General features: G+C 52.7%; 1 protein-coding gene across 10 annotated transcripts in view; it reads right to left on the bottom strand.

The window, feature by feature from the left end:
- The window catches only part of ncor1 (nuclear receptor corepressor 1), a 458,529-nt gene that overhangs the window by 79,348 nt on the left and 359,926 nt on the right, over positions 1 to 19,255 (bottom strand). For all 10 annotated transcript variants that reach the window (XM_072470035.1, XM_072470042.1, XM_072470044.1 and 7 more), the window contains one exon: positions 7,188 to 7,353. In XM_072470035.1, coding sequence (XP_072326136.1) covers positions 7,188 to 7,353 — 166 coding nt within the window. The remainder of the gene's footprint in view (positions 1 to 7,187; positions 7,354 to 19,255) is intronic.

Raw genomic sequence — 19,255 nt, 5'->3', positions numbered from 1 at the left:
GGTTGCTGCTGCGGAGATCGAAAGGGAGCTGGTAAGAGAAAAGGTAGTCGGGACGGGAATGCGCCGCCTGGGGGACGGGTGGGTGCACGGAACCGGGACGTGGGACTGGCCCAGAGAGGGTGATGGCTAGTCGACAGGGGAGGGGGGCAGGCAGCCCCCCAGTCCGGCTGATCACGTGGAACGTGAGAGGCCTAAATGGGCCGATTAAGAGGGCCCGAGTGCTCGCGCACTTAAAGGGACTGAAGGCAGACGTGGCCATGCTTCAAGAGACGCATCTGAAGGTGGCGGATCAGGTTAGGTTAAGGAAAGGATGGGTGGGACAGGTGTTCCACTCAGGGCTGGACGCAAAGAATAGAGGGGTGGCCATATTGGTGGGGAAGCAGGTGTCGTTCGAGGCTAGGAACATTGTAGCGGACAGCGGGGGCAGATATGTGATGGTGAGTGGCAGACTGCAGGGAATGGAGGTCGTGCTGGTCAACATATATGTCCCGAACTGGGATGATGTGGGATTTATGAAGCGGATGCTGGGACGCATCCCGGACCTGGAGGTAGGAAACCTGGTAATGGGGGGGGACTTCAACACCGTGCTAGACCCAGGGTTAGATAGATCTCGATCCAGGACCGGAAGAAGGCCGGCAGCGGCCAAGGTGCTTAGGGGGTTTATGGACCAAATGGGAGGAGTGGATCCGTGGAGATTTGCTAGGCCGCTGGCCAAAGAGTTCTCCTTTTTCTCCCATGTCCATAAGGTATACTCCCGGATAGATTTCTTCGTTCTGGGAAGGTCACTGACTTCGAGGGTGGAAGGAACTGAGTACTCGGCCATAGCTGTTTCAGACCATGCCCCACATTGTGTGGATCTGGAACTAGGAGAGGAGAGGGAGCAGCGTCCACTCTGGCGACTGGATGTGGGATTATTGGCGGATGAGGGAGTCTGCGGAAGAGTGCGGGGATGTATCGAAAGGTACCTGGAGGCCAACGATGATGGGGAGGTCCGAGTGGGGGTAGTATGGGAAGTGCTGAAGGCGGTGGTCAGAGGAGAGTTGATCTCCATCAGGGCTCACAAGGGGAAAACAGGGGCCAAAGAAAGGGAAAGATTACTGGGGGAGATTTTGAGTGTGGATAAAAAAATATGCGGAGGCCCCGGATGAAGGACTCTATAGGGAGAGGCGAAGACTCCAGGCGGAGTTCGACCTGCTGACCACAGGGAGGGCAGAGGCACAGTGGAGGAAGGCACAGGGGATGAGATATGAATATGGGGAAAAGACGAGTCGCCTGTTGGCCCACCAACTTCGAAAGAGGACAGCGGCGAGGGAAATAGGGGGAGTTAGGGATGAAACGGGAACCACGGTGCGGAGAGCAGGGAAGATAAATGAGGTGTTTAAGACCTTTTATGAGAGGTTATATAGGTCCCAACCCCCCGGAGGGAAACGAGGGGATGCAGCAGTTTCTGGACCAACTAAGGTTCCCGAGGGTGGAGGAGCAGGAGGTGGCAGGCCTGGGGGCGCCAATTGGGGTGGACGAGGTGACCAAAGGGCTGGGGAACATGCAGGCAGGGAAGGCCCCGGGACCAGACGGGTTCCCGGTGGAATTTTATAGAAAATATGTGGACTTGTTGGCCCCGCTGCTGGTAAGAACCTTCAACGAGGCCAGAGAAGGGGTGACCCTACCCCCGACAATGTCGGAGGCGACGATATCACTAATCTTGAAGCGAGATAAAGACCTGCTGCAATGCGGGTCTTATAGGCCTATCTCACTCCTAAATGTGGACGCCAAGTTGCTGGCAAAAGTGCTGGCAATGAGGATAGAGGATTGTGTCCCGGGGGTGGTGCACGAAGATCAGACAGGGTTCGTAAAGGGGAGACAATTAAATGTCAACGTGTGACGGCTATTGGGGGTGATAATGATGCCCCCAGCAGAGGGGGAGGCAGAGATAGTGGTGGTAATGGATGCAGAGAAAGCATTTGATAGGTTAGAGTGGGATTATCTATGGGAGGTGCTGAGGAGGTTCGGGTTCGGGGAGGGGTTTGTCAGCTGGGTTAAACTCCTCTATGGAGCCCCAATGGCAAGTGTAGTCACAAATCGGCAAAGGTCGGAGTATTTTCGACTACATAGGGGAACAAGACAGGGATGCCCGCTGTCCCCACTACTGTTCGCGCTGGCAATTGAACCATTGGCCATAGCGCTGAGAGACTCCAGGAAATGGAGAGGGGTGGTTAGACGGGAGAGGATCACCGAGTGTCACTCTACGCAGGTGACCTACTGCTATATGTGGCGGATCCAGTGGGGGGGGGGTGATAGAGGTTATGCAGATATTGAGGGAGTTCGGAGATTTCTCGGGATATAGGCTTAACATGGGAAAGAGTGAGCTTTTCGTGATACACCCTGTGGACCAGAGTAGAGGGATAGATGGCCTGCCGCTAAGGAGAGTGGAAAGAAACTTCCGATACCTGGGGATTCAGATAGCTAGGAGCTGGGGAACCTTACACAGACTCAATCTGACTCGGCTGGTGGAGCAAATAGAAGAGGATTTCAAAAGGTGGGATATGCAGCCGCTGTCATTGGCGGGCAGAGTGCAGGTGATTAAGATGATGGTCCTCCCGAGGTTCCTATTTGTGTTTCAATGTCTCCCTATATTGATTACTAAGGCCTTTTTCAAAAAAATAGATAGGAGCATTATGAGCTTCGTGTGGGCAGGGAAGGCCCCGAGGGTAAGGAGGGGGTTCCTGCAACGTAGCAGGGACAGAGGGGGACTGGCGTTGCCGAATTTGGGCGACTACTACTGGGCCGCCAACGTGGCGATGATCCGTAAGTGGATGATAGAGGGAGAGGGGGCGGCGTAGAAAAGGCTGGAGATGGCGTCCTGTAAAGGAACGAGTTTAAAAGCGCTGGTGACGGCGCCACTACCGCTCTCCCCGAAAAAGTTTACCACGAACCCAGTGGTGGTGGCAACATTAAGTATTTGGGGGCAATGGAGGCGACAGAGGGGTGTGTTGGGAGCCTCGGTGTGGTCCCCGATCAGGAACAATCATAGGTTTGCCCCAGGGAGGTTGGATGGAGGGTTCCAGAGCTGGCACCGGGCAGGGAGTAGGAGAGTGGGTGACTTATTTATAGATGGGACGTTTGCGATCTTGGGAGCGCTAGAGGAAAAGTATGAGCTGCCCCGGGGAATATCTTTAGGTATATGCAGGTGAGGGCGTTCACGAGACAACAGGTGAGGGAATTTCCGCTGCTCACGACACAAGGGATCCAGGACAGGGTGCTTTCGGGGGTGTGGGTCGGGGAGGGCAAAGTGTCCGAAATATACCGGGAGATGAGAGAAGAGGGGGAGGAGCTGGTAGAAGAACTGAAGGGAAAATGGGAAGAAGAGCTCGGGGAGGAGATTGAGGAGGGTTTGTGGGCTGAGGCCCTAAGTAGGGTAAATTCCTCGTCCTCGTGCGCCAGGCTTAGCCTGATCCAATTTAAGGTGCTACATAGAGCACACATAACGGGAGCGAGGTTGAGCAGGTTCTTCGGAGTGGAGGACAGGTGCGGGAGGTGCGGGGGAAGCCCGGCGAACCACACACATATGTTTTGGTCGAGTCCGGCACTGGAGGGGAATTGGAGGGGAGTGGCGGGAGTGATCTCGAAGGTGGTGAAGGTCCGGGTCAAGCCAAGCTGGGGGGCTAGCTATATTTGGGGTGGCGGACAAATTGTTTGTGTTCTAGATGGGGAAGGGGGCGGGGGGAGCATTATTTTGTGTTATTTGGTTAGTTTACTATATTATTTAAACAATGTAATATATCAGTTATTTAGCTCACTTGGCTAAATCGCTGGCTTTGAAAGCAGACCAAGGCAGGCGAGCAGCAGGGTTCAATTCCCGTACCAGCCTCCCCGAACAGGCGGCGGAATGTGGCGACTAGGGGCTTTTCACAGTAACTTCATTGAAGCCTACTCGTGACAATAAGCGATTTTCATTTCATGTTACCGTTTTTGTTGATTTGTAAGGGGGACAAATTGTGTTTGAAAACTTTAATAAAATATATTTTTTTTAAATAAAAAAATGTCCCTTTAAACAACAAGAAAATACACACACAGCACTCAATCCATCTTAAACAAGCAAGTCCTAAAGTGAGACGTTCATTACAAAGCAGATTCTGGTTCGTGAGAGAATCCTTTCTTACTGTTTCTGAAGGTCTTCAAATGGCAGCTTTACCTGATTAATTTCAGTCTTTCATAGAATTTACAGAGCAGAAGGGGGCCATTCGGCCCATCGAGTCTGCACCGGCTCTTGGAAAGAGCACCCTACCCAAGGTCAACACCTCCACCCTATCCCCATAACCCAGTAACCCCACCCAACACTAAGGGCAATTTTGGACACTAAGTGCAATTTATCATGGCCAATCCACCTAACCTGCACATCTTTGGACTGTGGGAGGAAACCGGAGCACCCGGAGGAAACCCACGCACACACGGGGAGGATGTGCAGACTCCGCACAGACAGCGACCCAAGCCGGAATCGAACCTGGGACCCTGGAGCTGTGAAGCAATTGTGCTAACCACTGTGCTACCGTGCTTCCCCCTTTGCCTCTGGTCAAGGCTGCTCTGCCTTTAAAATAGATCACTTTGTAAACTATCTCACTTGGAAAAGAATTGTGGACTCGGAGTCAGGCAGATGGGACTCAGCTTCTCTTTCTCTCAAAGCTTCCCAAACTCACTGCCTCTCTGCCATTACCTGTATTCTCAAGAAACTTTCTTGCAAAGAGCCTTTCTCCAACAGCCTGCCTCTCTAACAGTTTTCTTCAAACTGCCCCTTTCCACAACTTCTTACAAAATAGCCCCGTGTCTTTCTGAGCTCCACCCAGCACTGACATCATTTCTTCAAGATAATAGAAAGTATGGGCTGGATTCTTTGGCCTCACCCATCGCCAGAACGCCACAGGTGAGACGCAGACAATGGAGAAGACAACTGACTTCAGGCGGACGCCTTCGGTCGCAGGGAAGACTCGGCCGGAAAATCGCGTCCAGTATATCTCTGCAGGCGGGCTACAATTCATTAACTCTACAGGGACTTCCCCCAGTCAAACCACACGAACCCCAGGCTTTTAACCCTTAAATTGCCCAATACATTTATAATCCAATTTCCTAAAATCTTCCAATCGTCCAAACCATGAAACCATTGCCGATTATCGTAAAAACCCAACTGGTTCACTAATGCCCTTTAGGAAAGTAAACCTGGTTTGGCCTACATGTGACTTCAGACCCACAGCAATGTGGTTGACTCTCGAATGCCTTCGGAAATGGCCGAGCGAGCCACTACAACCGTTACAAAGGAAACAAAAACGAATTAAACTGGACAGACGATCCGGCATCAACCTAGGCACCGTAAATGACAATGGCAAACCTCCAGTCCTGTCGAGCCTGCAAACGCCTCCTTACTAACACGGAATCCCTACTGTGCAGAAGGAGGCCATTCGGACCATTGAGTCTGCACCGACCTACTCCACCCAAGCCCACTCCCCCAATGACCCCTTAACATAACCTGCGCATCTTTGGACACTAAGAGACAATTTAGCATGGTCACTCCGCTTAACCTGCATAACCTTTCGTCTGAGGGAGGAAACCGGAGCACCCGGAGGAAATCCATGTCGACACGAGGAGAACGTGCAAACTCTACATAGTCACCCAAAGCCAGGATTAAACCCAGGTTCTGGGTTTAGCACAGTGGGCTAAACAGCTGGCTTGTAATGCAGAACAATGCCAGCAGTGCGAGTGCAATTCCCGTACTGGCCTCCCCGAACAGGCGCCGGAATGTGGCGGACTAGGGGCTTTTCACAGTAACTTCATTGAAGCCTACATGTGACAATAAGCAATTATTATTATTGGCGCAGTGGGGCAGCAGTGCTAACTACTGTGCCCATCTGGGGGCTTGTGCCAAAATTGGGCAAGCTGTCTCAGAGTAGCCAAGCAACAGCTTGACATAGTCATACTCGTGGAATCGTACCTTACAGATAATGTGCCAGGGCATGTCCTGACCCAGCAGAGATAGCGACACAGGGGTATACAGCACTTGGGGGGGGGGGGGGGGGCATTGTACAGGGAGGCCTCAACATTGACTCTGGGCCTCAACCTCTCTGGAATCAATTTAGTGAACCTTCTCTGACCCGCCTCCAATGTAACTACATCCCTCCTCAAATAAGGAGATTAAAATTGTACACAGTACTCCAGGTGTGGTCTCACCAATGCCTTGTACAGTTGCAGCAACACTTCTCTACCTTTATCCTCTATTCCTTTAGCTATAAAGGCCAAAGTTTCATTTTCCTTCCTTATTACCTGCATATTAGTTTTCTGCGATTCATGCATGAGGACATCCCGATCCCTCCGCACCGAAGCACTCAACAATTCCGCCCAGTTTTGTGTCGTCAGCAAACTAGTGAACAGCTAAGCCAAGCACTGATCCCTGTGGTACCCCACTAGTGACTGACTGCCACTCGGAAAAATACCTCAATTATTCCAACTCTCCGATACCTGTGTGTCAATCAATTCTCAATCCATTTATGCCCCATCTCATGGACTTTATCACAATTTTTCTGAAAGTCCAATACACCACATCCACTGGTTCTCTCTTATCTATTCTACTCATTAAATCCTCACAAACACCGGTAGATTTGTTAAGCATGATTTAGAAACACAGAAAATAGGAGCAGGAGGAGGCCTTTCGAGCCTGTTCTGCCAGTCATTATGATCATGATGGCTGATCATCAAGTTCAATAGCCTAATCCCGCTTTCCCCCCCCATATCCTTTGAGCCCCTGAGCCCCCTTGCCTTTCATAAACCCATGATGTCTTTGTCTAATCATGTCAATGTTTTCCAACGGTTCTGTTATCACGTCTTTTACAATAAACTCTAGTATCGTCCGCACTACTGATGTCAGGTTAACTGGTCTGTAACACTCCCTTTGATCCAGACACACCCGTTTACAACAAATAGAAATTGGTTATAGTTGAGTGGCAGATTTCACCTGAAGAGAACATTTCCCAAGTGGGAAGAGGTACAATCACAACTCTGAAAAATCGCATCAAATTTACCGAATAGAATATCTGGGAGTGAGAAAACGAAGGAGTTAATGACAGGATCGATCTCTGCCTCACTGGCAGTGATTTCCCCTCAGGGCAAATAGAAAAGGGCTTCAATATAAACTTTAAACGTACATTATGCGAGACTGTGTAGCTGCATCCAATGAAGTTATAACGCCCTTGCCATTGGCTCCCTGGAATATACTGGGTCGCTGCTGTAAGATGGTCTCCTGTGCTCGTACTGATGGCGATGGGGAACGGACATAACCATGGCTACTCGGTCTACTGGACTGGTCGGGACCTATGTGAAAATCAAATAGGAAAATTTGTTCTTTAATTATTTAAATTTGTCCATTTGTGTACAAGGTACAAAACAAAATGTTATCAATTGCAGCCTAAGACAGCAGTGCAACAGGGTACAACATACTCTGGACATCGGGGTTCGTCACCCTCTCTTTGTACACCGGGTTTCAACACACTCGGTCTGTACACCGGGTTTCAACACACTCGGTCTGTACACCGGGATTCAACACACTCGGTCTGTACACCGGGATTAACGATCTCGGTCTGTACACCGGGGTCCATCACACTCGGTCTGTACACCGGGATTAACGATCTCGGTCTGTACACCGGGGTCCATCACACTCGGTCTGTACACCGGGATTAACGATCTCGGTCTGTACACCGGGGTTCAACACACTCGGTCTGTACACCGGGATTCATCACACTCGGTCTGTACACCGGGGTTCAACACACTCGGTCTGTACACCGGGTTCATCACACTCGGTCTGTACACCGGGATTCATCACACTCGGTCTGTACACCGGGATTCAACACACTCGGTCTGTACACCGGGATTCAACACACTCGGTCTGTACACCGGGTTTCAACACACTCGGTCTGTGCACCGGGTTTCAACACACTCGGTCTGTACACCGGGGTTCAACACACTCTGTCTGTACACCGGGATTCAACACACTCGGTCTGTACACCAGGGTTCAACACACTCGGTCTGTACACCAGGGTTCAACACACTCGGTCTGTACACCGGGTTTCAACACACTCGGTCTGTACACCGGGTTTCAACACACTAGGTCTGTACACCGGGGTTCAACACACTCGGTCTGTACACCGGGATTCATCACACTCGGTCTGTACACCGGGATTCATCACACTCGGTCTGTACACCAGGTTTCAACACACTCGGTCTGTACACCGGGATTCATCACACTCGGTCTGTACACCGGGGTTCATCACACTCGGTCTGTACACCGGGATTCATCACACTCGGTCTGTACACCGGGATTCATCACACTCGGTCTGTACACCGGGGTTCAACACACTAGGTCTGTACACCGGGGTTCATCACACTCGGTCTGTACACCGGGATTCATCACACTCGGTCTGTACACCGGGATTTATCACACTCGGTCTGTACACCGGGATTCATCACACTCGGTCTGTACACCGGGGTTCAACACACTCGGTCTGTACACCGGGATTCATCACACTCGGTCTGTACACCGGGTTTCATCACACTCGGTCTGTACACCGGGATTCAACACACTCGGTCTGTACACCGGGATTCATCACACTCGGACTGTACACCGGGATTCATCACACTCGGTCTGTACACCGGGGTTCAACACACGAGGTCTGTACACCGGGTTTCAACACACTAGGTCTGTACACCGGGATTCATCACACTCGGTCTGTACACCGGGATTCATCACACTCGGTCTGTACACCGGGTTTCATCACACTCGGTGTGTACACCGGGATTCATCACGCTCGGTCTGTACACCGGGTTTCAACACACTCGGTCTGTACACCGGGTTCATCACACTCGGTCTGTACACCGGGATTCATCACACTCGGTCTGTACACCGGGATTCAACACACTCGGTCTGTACACCGGGATTCAACACACTCGGTCTGTACACCGGGATTCAACACACTCGGTCTGTACACCAAGATTCATCACACTCGGTCTGTACACCGGGATTCATCACACTCGGTCTGTACACCGGGATTCAACACACTCGGTCTGTACACCGGGATTCAACACACTCGGTCTGTACACCGGGGTTCAACACACTCGGTCTGTACACCGGGTTCATCACACTCGGTCTGTACATCGGGATTCAACACACTCGGTCTGTACACCGGGATTCAACACACTCGGTCTGTACACCGGGATTCAACACACTCGGTCTGTACACCGGGATTCAACACACTCGGTCTGTACACCGGGGTTCAACACACTCGGTCTGTACACCGGGTTCATCACACTCGGTCTGTACATCGGGTTCATCACACTCGGTCTGTACACCGGGATTCAACACGCTCGGTCTGTACACCGGGTTTCAACACACTCGGTCTGTACACCGGGTTCATCACACTCGGTCTGTATACCGGTTTTCATCACACACGGTCTGTACACCGGGGTTCAACACACTCGGTCTGTACACCGGGGTTCAACACACTCGGTCTGTACACCGGGTTTCAACACACACGGTCTGTAAACCGGGGTTCATCACACTCGGTCTGTACACCGGGATTCATCACACTCGGTCTGTACACCGGGATTCATCACACTCGGTCTGTACACCGGGATTCAACAATCTCGGTCTGTACATCGGTCTGTACACCGGGTTCAACACACTCTGTCTGTACACCAGGATTCATCACACTCGGTCTGTACACCGGGTTTCAACACACTCGGTCTGTACACCGGGATTCATCACACTCGGTCTGTACACCGGGGTTCAACACACTCGGTCTGTACACCGGGGTACAACAACACACTCTGTCTGTACACCGGGGTACAACACACTCGGTCTGTACACCGGGATTCAACACACTCGGTCTGTACACCGGGATTCATCACACTCGGTCTGTACACCGGGATTCAACACACTCGGTCTGTACACCGGGTTTCAACACACTCGGTCTGTACACCGGGGTTCAACACATTCGGTCTGTACGGCGAGGTCCATCACACTCGGTCTGTACACCGGGGTCCATCACACTCGGTCTGTACACCGGGATTAACGATCTCGGTCTGTACACCGGGGTTCAACACACTCGGTCTGTACACCGGGATTCATCACACTCGGTCTGTACACCGGGGTTCAACACACTCGGTCTGTACACCGGGTTCATCACACTCGGTCTGTACACCGGGATTAACGATCTCGGTCTGTACACCGGGGTTCAACACACTCGATCTGTACACCGGGGTTCAACACACTCGGTCTGTACACCGGGATTCAACACACTCGGTCTGTACACCTGGTTCAACACACTCGGTCTGTACACCGGGGTTAATCACACTCGGTCTGTACACCGGGATTCAACACACTCGGTCTGTACACCGGGATTCAACACACTCGGTCTGTACACCGGGATTCAACACACTCGGTCTGTACACCGGGGTTCAACACACTCGGTCTGTACACCGGGTTCATCACACTCGGTCTGTACATCGGGTTCATCACACTCGGTCTGTACACCGGGATTCAACACGCTCGGTCTGTACACCGGGTTTCAACACACTCGGTCTGTACACCGGGTTCATCACACTCGGTCTGTACACCGGTTTTCATCACACACGGTCTGTACACCGGGGTTCAACACACTCGGTCTGTACACCGGGGTTCAACACACTCGGTCTGTACACCGGGTTTCAACACACACGGTCTGTAAACCGGGGTTCATCACACTCGGTCTGTACACCGGGATTCATCACACTCGGTCTGTACACCGGGATTCATCACACTCGGTCTGTACACCGGGATTCATCACACTCGGTCTGTACACCGGGATTCATCACACTCGGTCTGTACACCGGGATTCAACAATCTCGGTCTGTACATCGGTCTGTACACCGGGTTCAACACACTCTGTCTGTACACCAGGATTCATCACACTCGGTCTGTACACCGGGTTTCAACACACTCGGTCTGTACACCGGGATTCATCACACTCGGTCTGTACACCAGGGTTCAACACACTCGGTATGTACACCGGGGTACAACAACACACTCTGTCTGTACACCGGGGTACAACACACTCGGTCTGTACACCGGGATTCAACACACTCGGTCTGTACACCGGGATTCATCACACTCGGTCTGTACACCGGGATTCAACACACTCGGTCTGTACACCGGGTTTCAACACACTCGGTCTGTACACCGGGGTTCAACACATTCGGTCTGTACGGCGAGGTCCATCACACTCGGTCTGTACACCGGGGTCCATCACACTCGGTCTGTACACCGGGATTAACGATCTCGGTCTGTACACCGGGGTTCAACACACTCGGTCTGTACACCGGGATTCATCACACTCGGTCTGTACACCGGGGTTCAACACACTCGGTCTGTACACCGGGTTCATCACACTCGGTCTGTACACCGGGATTAACGATCTCGGTCTGTACACCGGGGTTCAACACACTCGGTCTGTACACCGGGGTTCAACACACTCGGTCTGTACACCGGGTTTCAACACACTCGGTCTGTACACCGGGTTTCAACACACTAGGTCTGTACACCGGGGTTCAACACACTCGGTCTGTACACCGGGATTCATCACACTCGGTCTGTACACCGGGATTCATCACACTCGGTCTGTACACCAGGTTTCAACACACTCGGTCTGTACACCGGGATTCATCACACTCGGTCTGTACACCGGGGTTCATCACACTCGGTCTGTACACCGGGATTCATCACACTCGGTCTGTACACCGGGATTCATCACACTCGGTCTGTACACCGGGATTCATCACACTCGGTCTGTACACCGGGATTCATCACACTCGGTCTGTACACCGGGGTTCAACACACTAGGTCTGTACACCGGGGTTCATCACACTCGGTCTGTACACCGGGATTCATCACACTCGGTCTGTACACCGGGATTTATCACACTCGGTCTGTACACCGGGATTCATCACACTCGGTCTGTACACCGGGGTTCAACACACTCGGTCTGTACACCGGGATTCATCACACTCGGTCTGTACACCGGGTTTCATCACACTCGGTCTGTACACCGGGATTCAACACACTCGGTCTGTACACCGGGATTCATCACACTCGGACTGTACACCGGGATTCATCACACTCGGTCTGTACACCGGGGTTCAACACACGAGGTCTGTACACCGGGTTTCAACACACTAGGTCTGTACACCGGGATTCATCATACTCGGTCTGTACACCGGGATTCATCACACTCGGTCTGTACACCGGGTTTCATCACACTCGGTGTGTACACCGGGATTCATCACGCTCGGTCTGTACACCGGGTTTCAACACACTCGGTCTGTACACCGGGTTCATCACACTCGGTCTGTACACCGGGATTCATCACACTCGGTCTGTACACCGGGATTCAACACACTCGGTCTGTACACCGGGATTCAACACACTCGGTCTGTACACCGGGGTTCAACACACTCGGTCTGTACACCGGGTTCATCACACTCGGTCTGTACATCGGGTTCATCACACTCGGTCTGTACACCGGGATTCAACACGCTCGGTCTGTACACCGGGTTTCAACACACTCGGTCTGTACACCGGGTTCATCACACTCGGTCTGTACACCGGTTTTCATCACACACGGTCTGTACACCGGGGTTCAACACACTCGGTCTGTACACCGGGGTTCAACACACTCGGTCTGTACACCGGGTTTCAACACACACGGTCTGTAAACCGGGGTTCATCACACTCGGTCTGTACACCGGGATTCATCACACTCGGTCTGTACACCGGGATTCATCACACTCGGTCTGTACACCGGGATTCAACAATCTCGGTCTGTACATCGGTCTGTACACCGGGTTCAACACACTCTGTCTGTACACCAGGATTCATCACACTCGGTCTGTACACCGGGTTTCAACACACTCGGTCTGTACACCGGGATTCATCACACTCGGTCTGTACACCGGGGTTCAACACACTCGGTCTGTACACCGGGGTACAACAACACACTCTGTCTGTACACCGGGGTACAACACACTCGGTCTGTACACCGGGATTCAACACACTCGGTCTGTACACCGGGATTCATCACACTCGGTCTGTACACCGGGATTCAACACACTCGGTCTGTACACCGGGTTTCAACACACTCGGTCTGTACACCGGGTTTCATCACACTCGGTGTGTACACCGGGATTCATCACGCTCGGTCTGTACACCGGGTTTCAACACACTCGGTCTGTACACCGGGTTCATCACACTCGGTCTGTACACCGGGATTCATCACACTCGGTCTGTACACCGGGATTCAACACACTCGGTCTGTACACCGGGATTCAACACACTCGGTCTGTACACCGGGATTCAACACACTCGGTCTGTACACCGGGATTCATCACACTCGGTCTGTACACCGGGATTAACGATCTCGGTCTGTACACCGGGATTCATCACACTCGGTCTGTACACCGGGGTTCAACACACTCGGTCTGTACACCGGGTTCATCACACTCGGTCTGTACACCGGGATTAACGATCTCGGTCTGTACACCGGGGTTCAACACACTCGATCTGTACACCGGGGTTCAACACACTCGGTCTGTACACCGGGATTCAACACACTCGGTCTGTACACCTGGTTCAACACACTCGGTCTGTACACCGGGGTTAATCACACTCGGTCTGTACACCGGGATTCAACACACTCGGTCTGTACACCGGGATTCAACACACTCGGTCTGTACACCGGGATTCAACACACTCGGTCTGTACACCGGGGTTCAACACACTCGGTCTGTACACCGGGTTCATCACACTCGGTCTGTACATCGGGTTCATCACACTCGGTCTGTACACCGGGATTCAACACGCTCGGTCTGTACACCGGGTTTCAACACACTCGGTCTGTACACCGGGTTCATCACACTCGGTCTGTACACCGGTTTTCATCACACACGGTCTGTACACCGGGGTTCAACACACTCGGTCTGTACACCGGGGTTCAACACACTCGGTCTGTACACCGGGTTTCAACACACACGGTCTGTAAACCGGGGTTCATCACACTCGGTCTGTACACCGGTTTTCATCACACACGGTCTGTACACCGGGGTTCAACACACTCGGTCTGTACACCGGGGTTCAACACACTCGGTCTGTACACCGGGTTTCAACACACTCGGTCTGTAAACCGGGGTTCATCACACTCGGTCTGTACACCGGGATTCATCACACTCGGTCTGTACACCGGGATTCATCACACTCGGTCTGTACACCGGGATTCATCACACTCGGTCTGTACACCGGGATTCATCACACTCGGTCTGTACACCGGGATTCAACAATCTCGGTCTGTACATCGGTCTGTACACCGGGTTCAACACACTCTGTCTGTACACCAGGATTCATCACACTCGGTCTGTACACCGGGTTTCAACACACTCGGTCTGTACACCGGGATTCATCACACTCGGTCTGTACACCAGGGTTCAACACACTCGGTATGTACACCGGGGTACAACAACACACTCTGTCTGTACACCGGGGTACAACACACTCGGTCTGTACACCGGGATTCAACACACTCGGTCTGTACACCGGGATTCATCACACTCGGTCTGTACACCGGGATTCAACACACTCGGTCTGTACACCGGGTTTCAACACACTCGGTCTGTACACCGGGGTTCAACACATTCGGTCTGTACGGCGAGGTCCATCACACTCGGTCTGTACACCGGGGTCCATCACACTCGGTCTGTACACCGGGATTAACGATCTCGGTCTGTACACCGGGGTTCAACACACTCGGTCTGTACACCGGGATTCATCACACTCGGTCTGTACACCGGGGTTCAACACACTCGGTCTGTACACCGGGTTCATCACACTCGGTCTGTACACCGGGATTAACGATCTCGGTCTGTACACCGGGGTTCAACACACTCGGTCTGTACACCGGGGTTCAACACACTCGGTCTGTACACCGGGTTTCAACACACTCGGTCTGTACACCGGGTTTCAACACACTAGGTCTGTACACCGGGGTTCAACACACTCGGTCTGTACACCGGGATTCATCACACTCGGTCTGTACACCGGGATTCATCACACTCGGTCTGTACACCAGGTTTCAACACACTCGGTCTGTACACCGGGATTCATCACACTCGGTCTGTACACCGGGGTTCATCACACTCGGTCTGTACACCGGGATTCATCACACTCGGTCTGTACACCGGGATTCATCACACTCGGTCTGTACACCGGGATTCATCACACTCGGTCTGTACACCGGGATTCATCACACTCGGTCTGTACACCGGGGTTCAACACACTAGGTCTGTACACCGGGGTTCATCACACTCGGTCTGTACACCGGGATTCATCACACTCGGTCTGTACACCGGGATTTATCACACTCGGTCTGTACACCGGGATTCATCACACTCGGTCTGTACACCGGGGTTCAACACACTCGGTCTGTACACCGGGATTCATCACACTCGGTCTGTACACCGGGTTTCATCACACTCGGTCTGTACACCGGGATTCAACACACTCGGTCTGTACACCGGGATTCATCACACTCGGACTGTACACCGGGATTCATCACACTCGGTCTGTACACCGGGATTAACGATCTCGGTCTGTACACCGGGGTTCAACACACTCGGTCTGTACACCGGGGTTCAACACACTCGGTCTGTACACCGGGTTTCAACACACTCGGTCTGTACACCGGGTTTCAACACACTAGGTCTGTACACCGGGGTTCAACACACTCGGTCTGTACACCGGGATTCATCACACTCGGTCTGTACACCGGGATTCATCACACTCGGTCTGTACACCAGGTTTCAACACACTCGGTCTGTACACCGGGATTCATCACACTCGGTCTGTACACCGGGGTTCATCACACTCGGTCTGTACACCGGGATTCATCACACTCGGTCTGTACACCGGGATTCATCACACTCGGTCTGTACACCGGGATTCATCACACTCGGTCTGTACACCGGGATTCATCACACTCGGTCTGTACACCGGGGTTCAACACACTAGGTCTGTACACCGGGGTTCATCACACTCGGTCTGTACACCGGGATTCATCACACTCGGTCTGTACACCGGGATTTATCACACTCGGTCTGTACACCGGGATTCATCACACTCGGTCTGTACACCGGGGTTCAACACACTCGGTCTGTACACCGGGATTCATCACACTCGGTCTGTACACCGGGTTTCATCACACTCGGTCTGTACACCGGGATTCAACACACTCGGTCTGTACACCGGGATTCATCACACTCGGACTGTACACCGGGATTCATCACACTCGGTCTGTACACCGGGGTTCAACACACGAGGTCTGTACACCGGGTTTCAACACACTAGGTCTGTACACCGGGATTCATCATACTCGGTCTGTACACCGGGATTCATCACACTCGGTCTGTACACCGGGTTTCATCACACTCGGTGTGTACACCGGGATTCATCACGCTCGGTCTGTACACCGGGTTTCAACACACTCGGTCTGTACACCGGGTTCATCACACTCGGTCTGTACACCGGGATTCATCACACTCGGTCTGTACACCGGGATTCAACACACTCGGTCTGTACACCGGGATTCAACACACTCGGTCTGTACACCGGGGTTCAACACACTCGGTCTGTACACCGGGTTCATCACACTCGGTCTGTACATCGGGTTCATCACACTCGGTCTGTACACCGGGATTCAACACGCTCGGTCTGTACACCGGGTTTCAACACACTCGGTCTGTACACCGGGTTCATCACACTCGGTCTGTACACCGGTTTTCATCACACACGGTCTGTACACCGGGGTTCAACACACTCGGTCTGTACACCGGGGTTCAACACACTCGGTCTGTACACCGGGTTTCAACACACACGGTCTGTAAACCGGGGTTCATCACACTCGGTCTGTACACCGGGATTCATCACACTCGGTCTGTACACCGGGATTCATCACACTCGGTCTGTACACCGGGATTCAACAATCTCGGTCTGTACATCGGTCTGTACACCGGGTTCAACACACTCTGTCTGTACACCAGGATTCATCACACTCGGTCTGTACACCGGGTTTCAACACACTCGGTCTGTACACCGGGATTCATCACACTCGGTCTGTACACCGGGGTTCAACACACTCGGTCTGTACACCGGGGTACAACAACACACTCTGTCTGTACACCGGGGTACAACACACTCGGTCTGTACACCGGGATTCAACACACTCGGTCTGTACACCGGGATTCATCACACTCGGTCTGTACACCGGGATTCAACACACTCGGTCTGTACACCGGGTTTCAACACACTCGGTCTGTACACCGGGGTTCAACACATTCGGTCTGTACGGCGAGGTCCATCACACTCGGTCTGTACACCGGGGTCCATCACACTCGGTCTGTACACCGGGATTAACGATCTCGGTCTGTACACCGGGGTTCAACACACTCGGTCTGTACACCGGGGTTCATCACACTCGGTCTGTACACCGGGGTTCAACACACTCGGTCTGTACACCGGGTTCATCACACTCGGTCTGTACACCGGGATTAACGATCTCGGTCTGTACACCGGGGTTCAACACACTCGGTCTGTACACCGGGGTTCAACACACTCGGTCTGTACACCGGGATTCAACACACTCGGTCTGTACACCTGGTTCAACACACTCGGTCTGTACACCGGGGTTAATCACACTCGGTCTGTACACCGGGATTCATCACACTCGGTCTGTACACCAGGTTTCAACACACTCGGTCTGTACACCGGGATTCATCACACTCGGTCTGTACACCGGGGTTCATCACACTCGGTCTGTACACCGGGATTCATCACACTCGGTCTGTACACCGGGATTCATCACACTCGGTCTGTACACCGGGATTCATCACACTCGGTCTGTACACCGGGATTCATCACACTCGGTCTGTACACCGGGGTTCAACACACTAGGTCTGTACACCGGGGTTCATCACACTCGGTCTGTACACCGGGATTCATCACACTCGGTCTGTACACCGGGATTTATCACACTCGGTCTGTACACCGGGATTCATCACACTCGGTCTGTACACCGGGGTTCAACACACTCGGTCTGTACACCGGGATTCATCACACTCGGTCTGTACACCGGGTTTCATCACACTCGGTCTGTACACCGGGATTCAACACACTCGGTCTGTACACCGGGATTCATCACACTCGGACTGTACACCGGGATTCATCACACTCGGTCTGTACACCGGGATTAACGATCTCGGTCTGTACACCGGGGTTCAACACACTCGGTCTGTACACCGGGGTTCAACACACTCGGTCTGTACACCGGGTTTCAACACACTCGGTCTGTACACCGGGTTTCAACACACTAGGTCTGTACACCGGGGTTCAACACACTCGGTCTGTACACCGGGATTCATCACACTCGGTCTGTACACCGGGATTCATCACACTCGGTCTGTACACCAGGTTTCAACACACTCGGTCTGTACACCGGGATTCATCACACTCGGTCTGTACACCGGGGTTCATCACACTCGGTCTGTACACCGGGATTCATCACACTCGGTCTGTACACCGGGATTCATCACACTCGGTCTGTACACCGGGATTCATCACACTCGGTCTGTACACCGGGATTCATCACACTCGGTCTGTACACCGGGGTTCAACACACTAGGTCTGTACACCGGGGTTCATCACACTCGGTCTGTACACCGGGATTCATCACACTCGGTCTGTACACCGGGATTTATCACACTCGGTCTGTACACCGGGATTCATCACACTCGGTCTGTACACCGGGGTTCAACACACTCGGTCTGTACACCGGGATTCATCACACTCGGTCTGTACACCGGGTTTCATCACACTCGGTCTGTACACCGGGATTCAACACACTCGGTCTGTACACCGGGATTCATCACACTCGGACTGTACACCGGGATTCATCACACTCGGTCTGTACACCGGGGTTCAACACACGAGGTCTGTACACCGGGTTTCAACACACTAGGTCTGTACACCGGGATTCATCATACTCGGTCTGTACACCGGGATTCATCACACTCGGTCTGTACACCGGGTTTCATCACACTCGGTGTGTACACCGGGATTCATCACGCTCGGTCTGTACACCGGGTTTCA

Source organism: Scyliorhinus torazame, chromosome 12 (genome assembly GCF_047496885.1).
Source record: "Scyliorhinus torazame isolate Kashiwa2021f chromosome 12, sScyTor2.1, whole genome shotgun sequence".
NCBI lineage: Eukaryota > Metazoa > Chordata > Chondrichthyes > Carcharhiniformes > Scyliorhinidae > Scyliorhinus > Scyliorhinus torazame.
The sequence above is the reverse complement of the archived record's forward strand: the minus strand, read 5'-3'. Positions and strand labels throughout refer to the sequence as shown.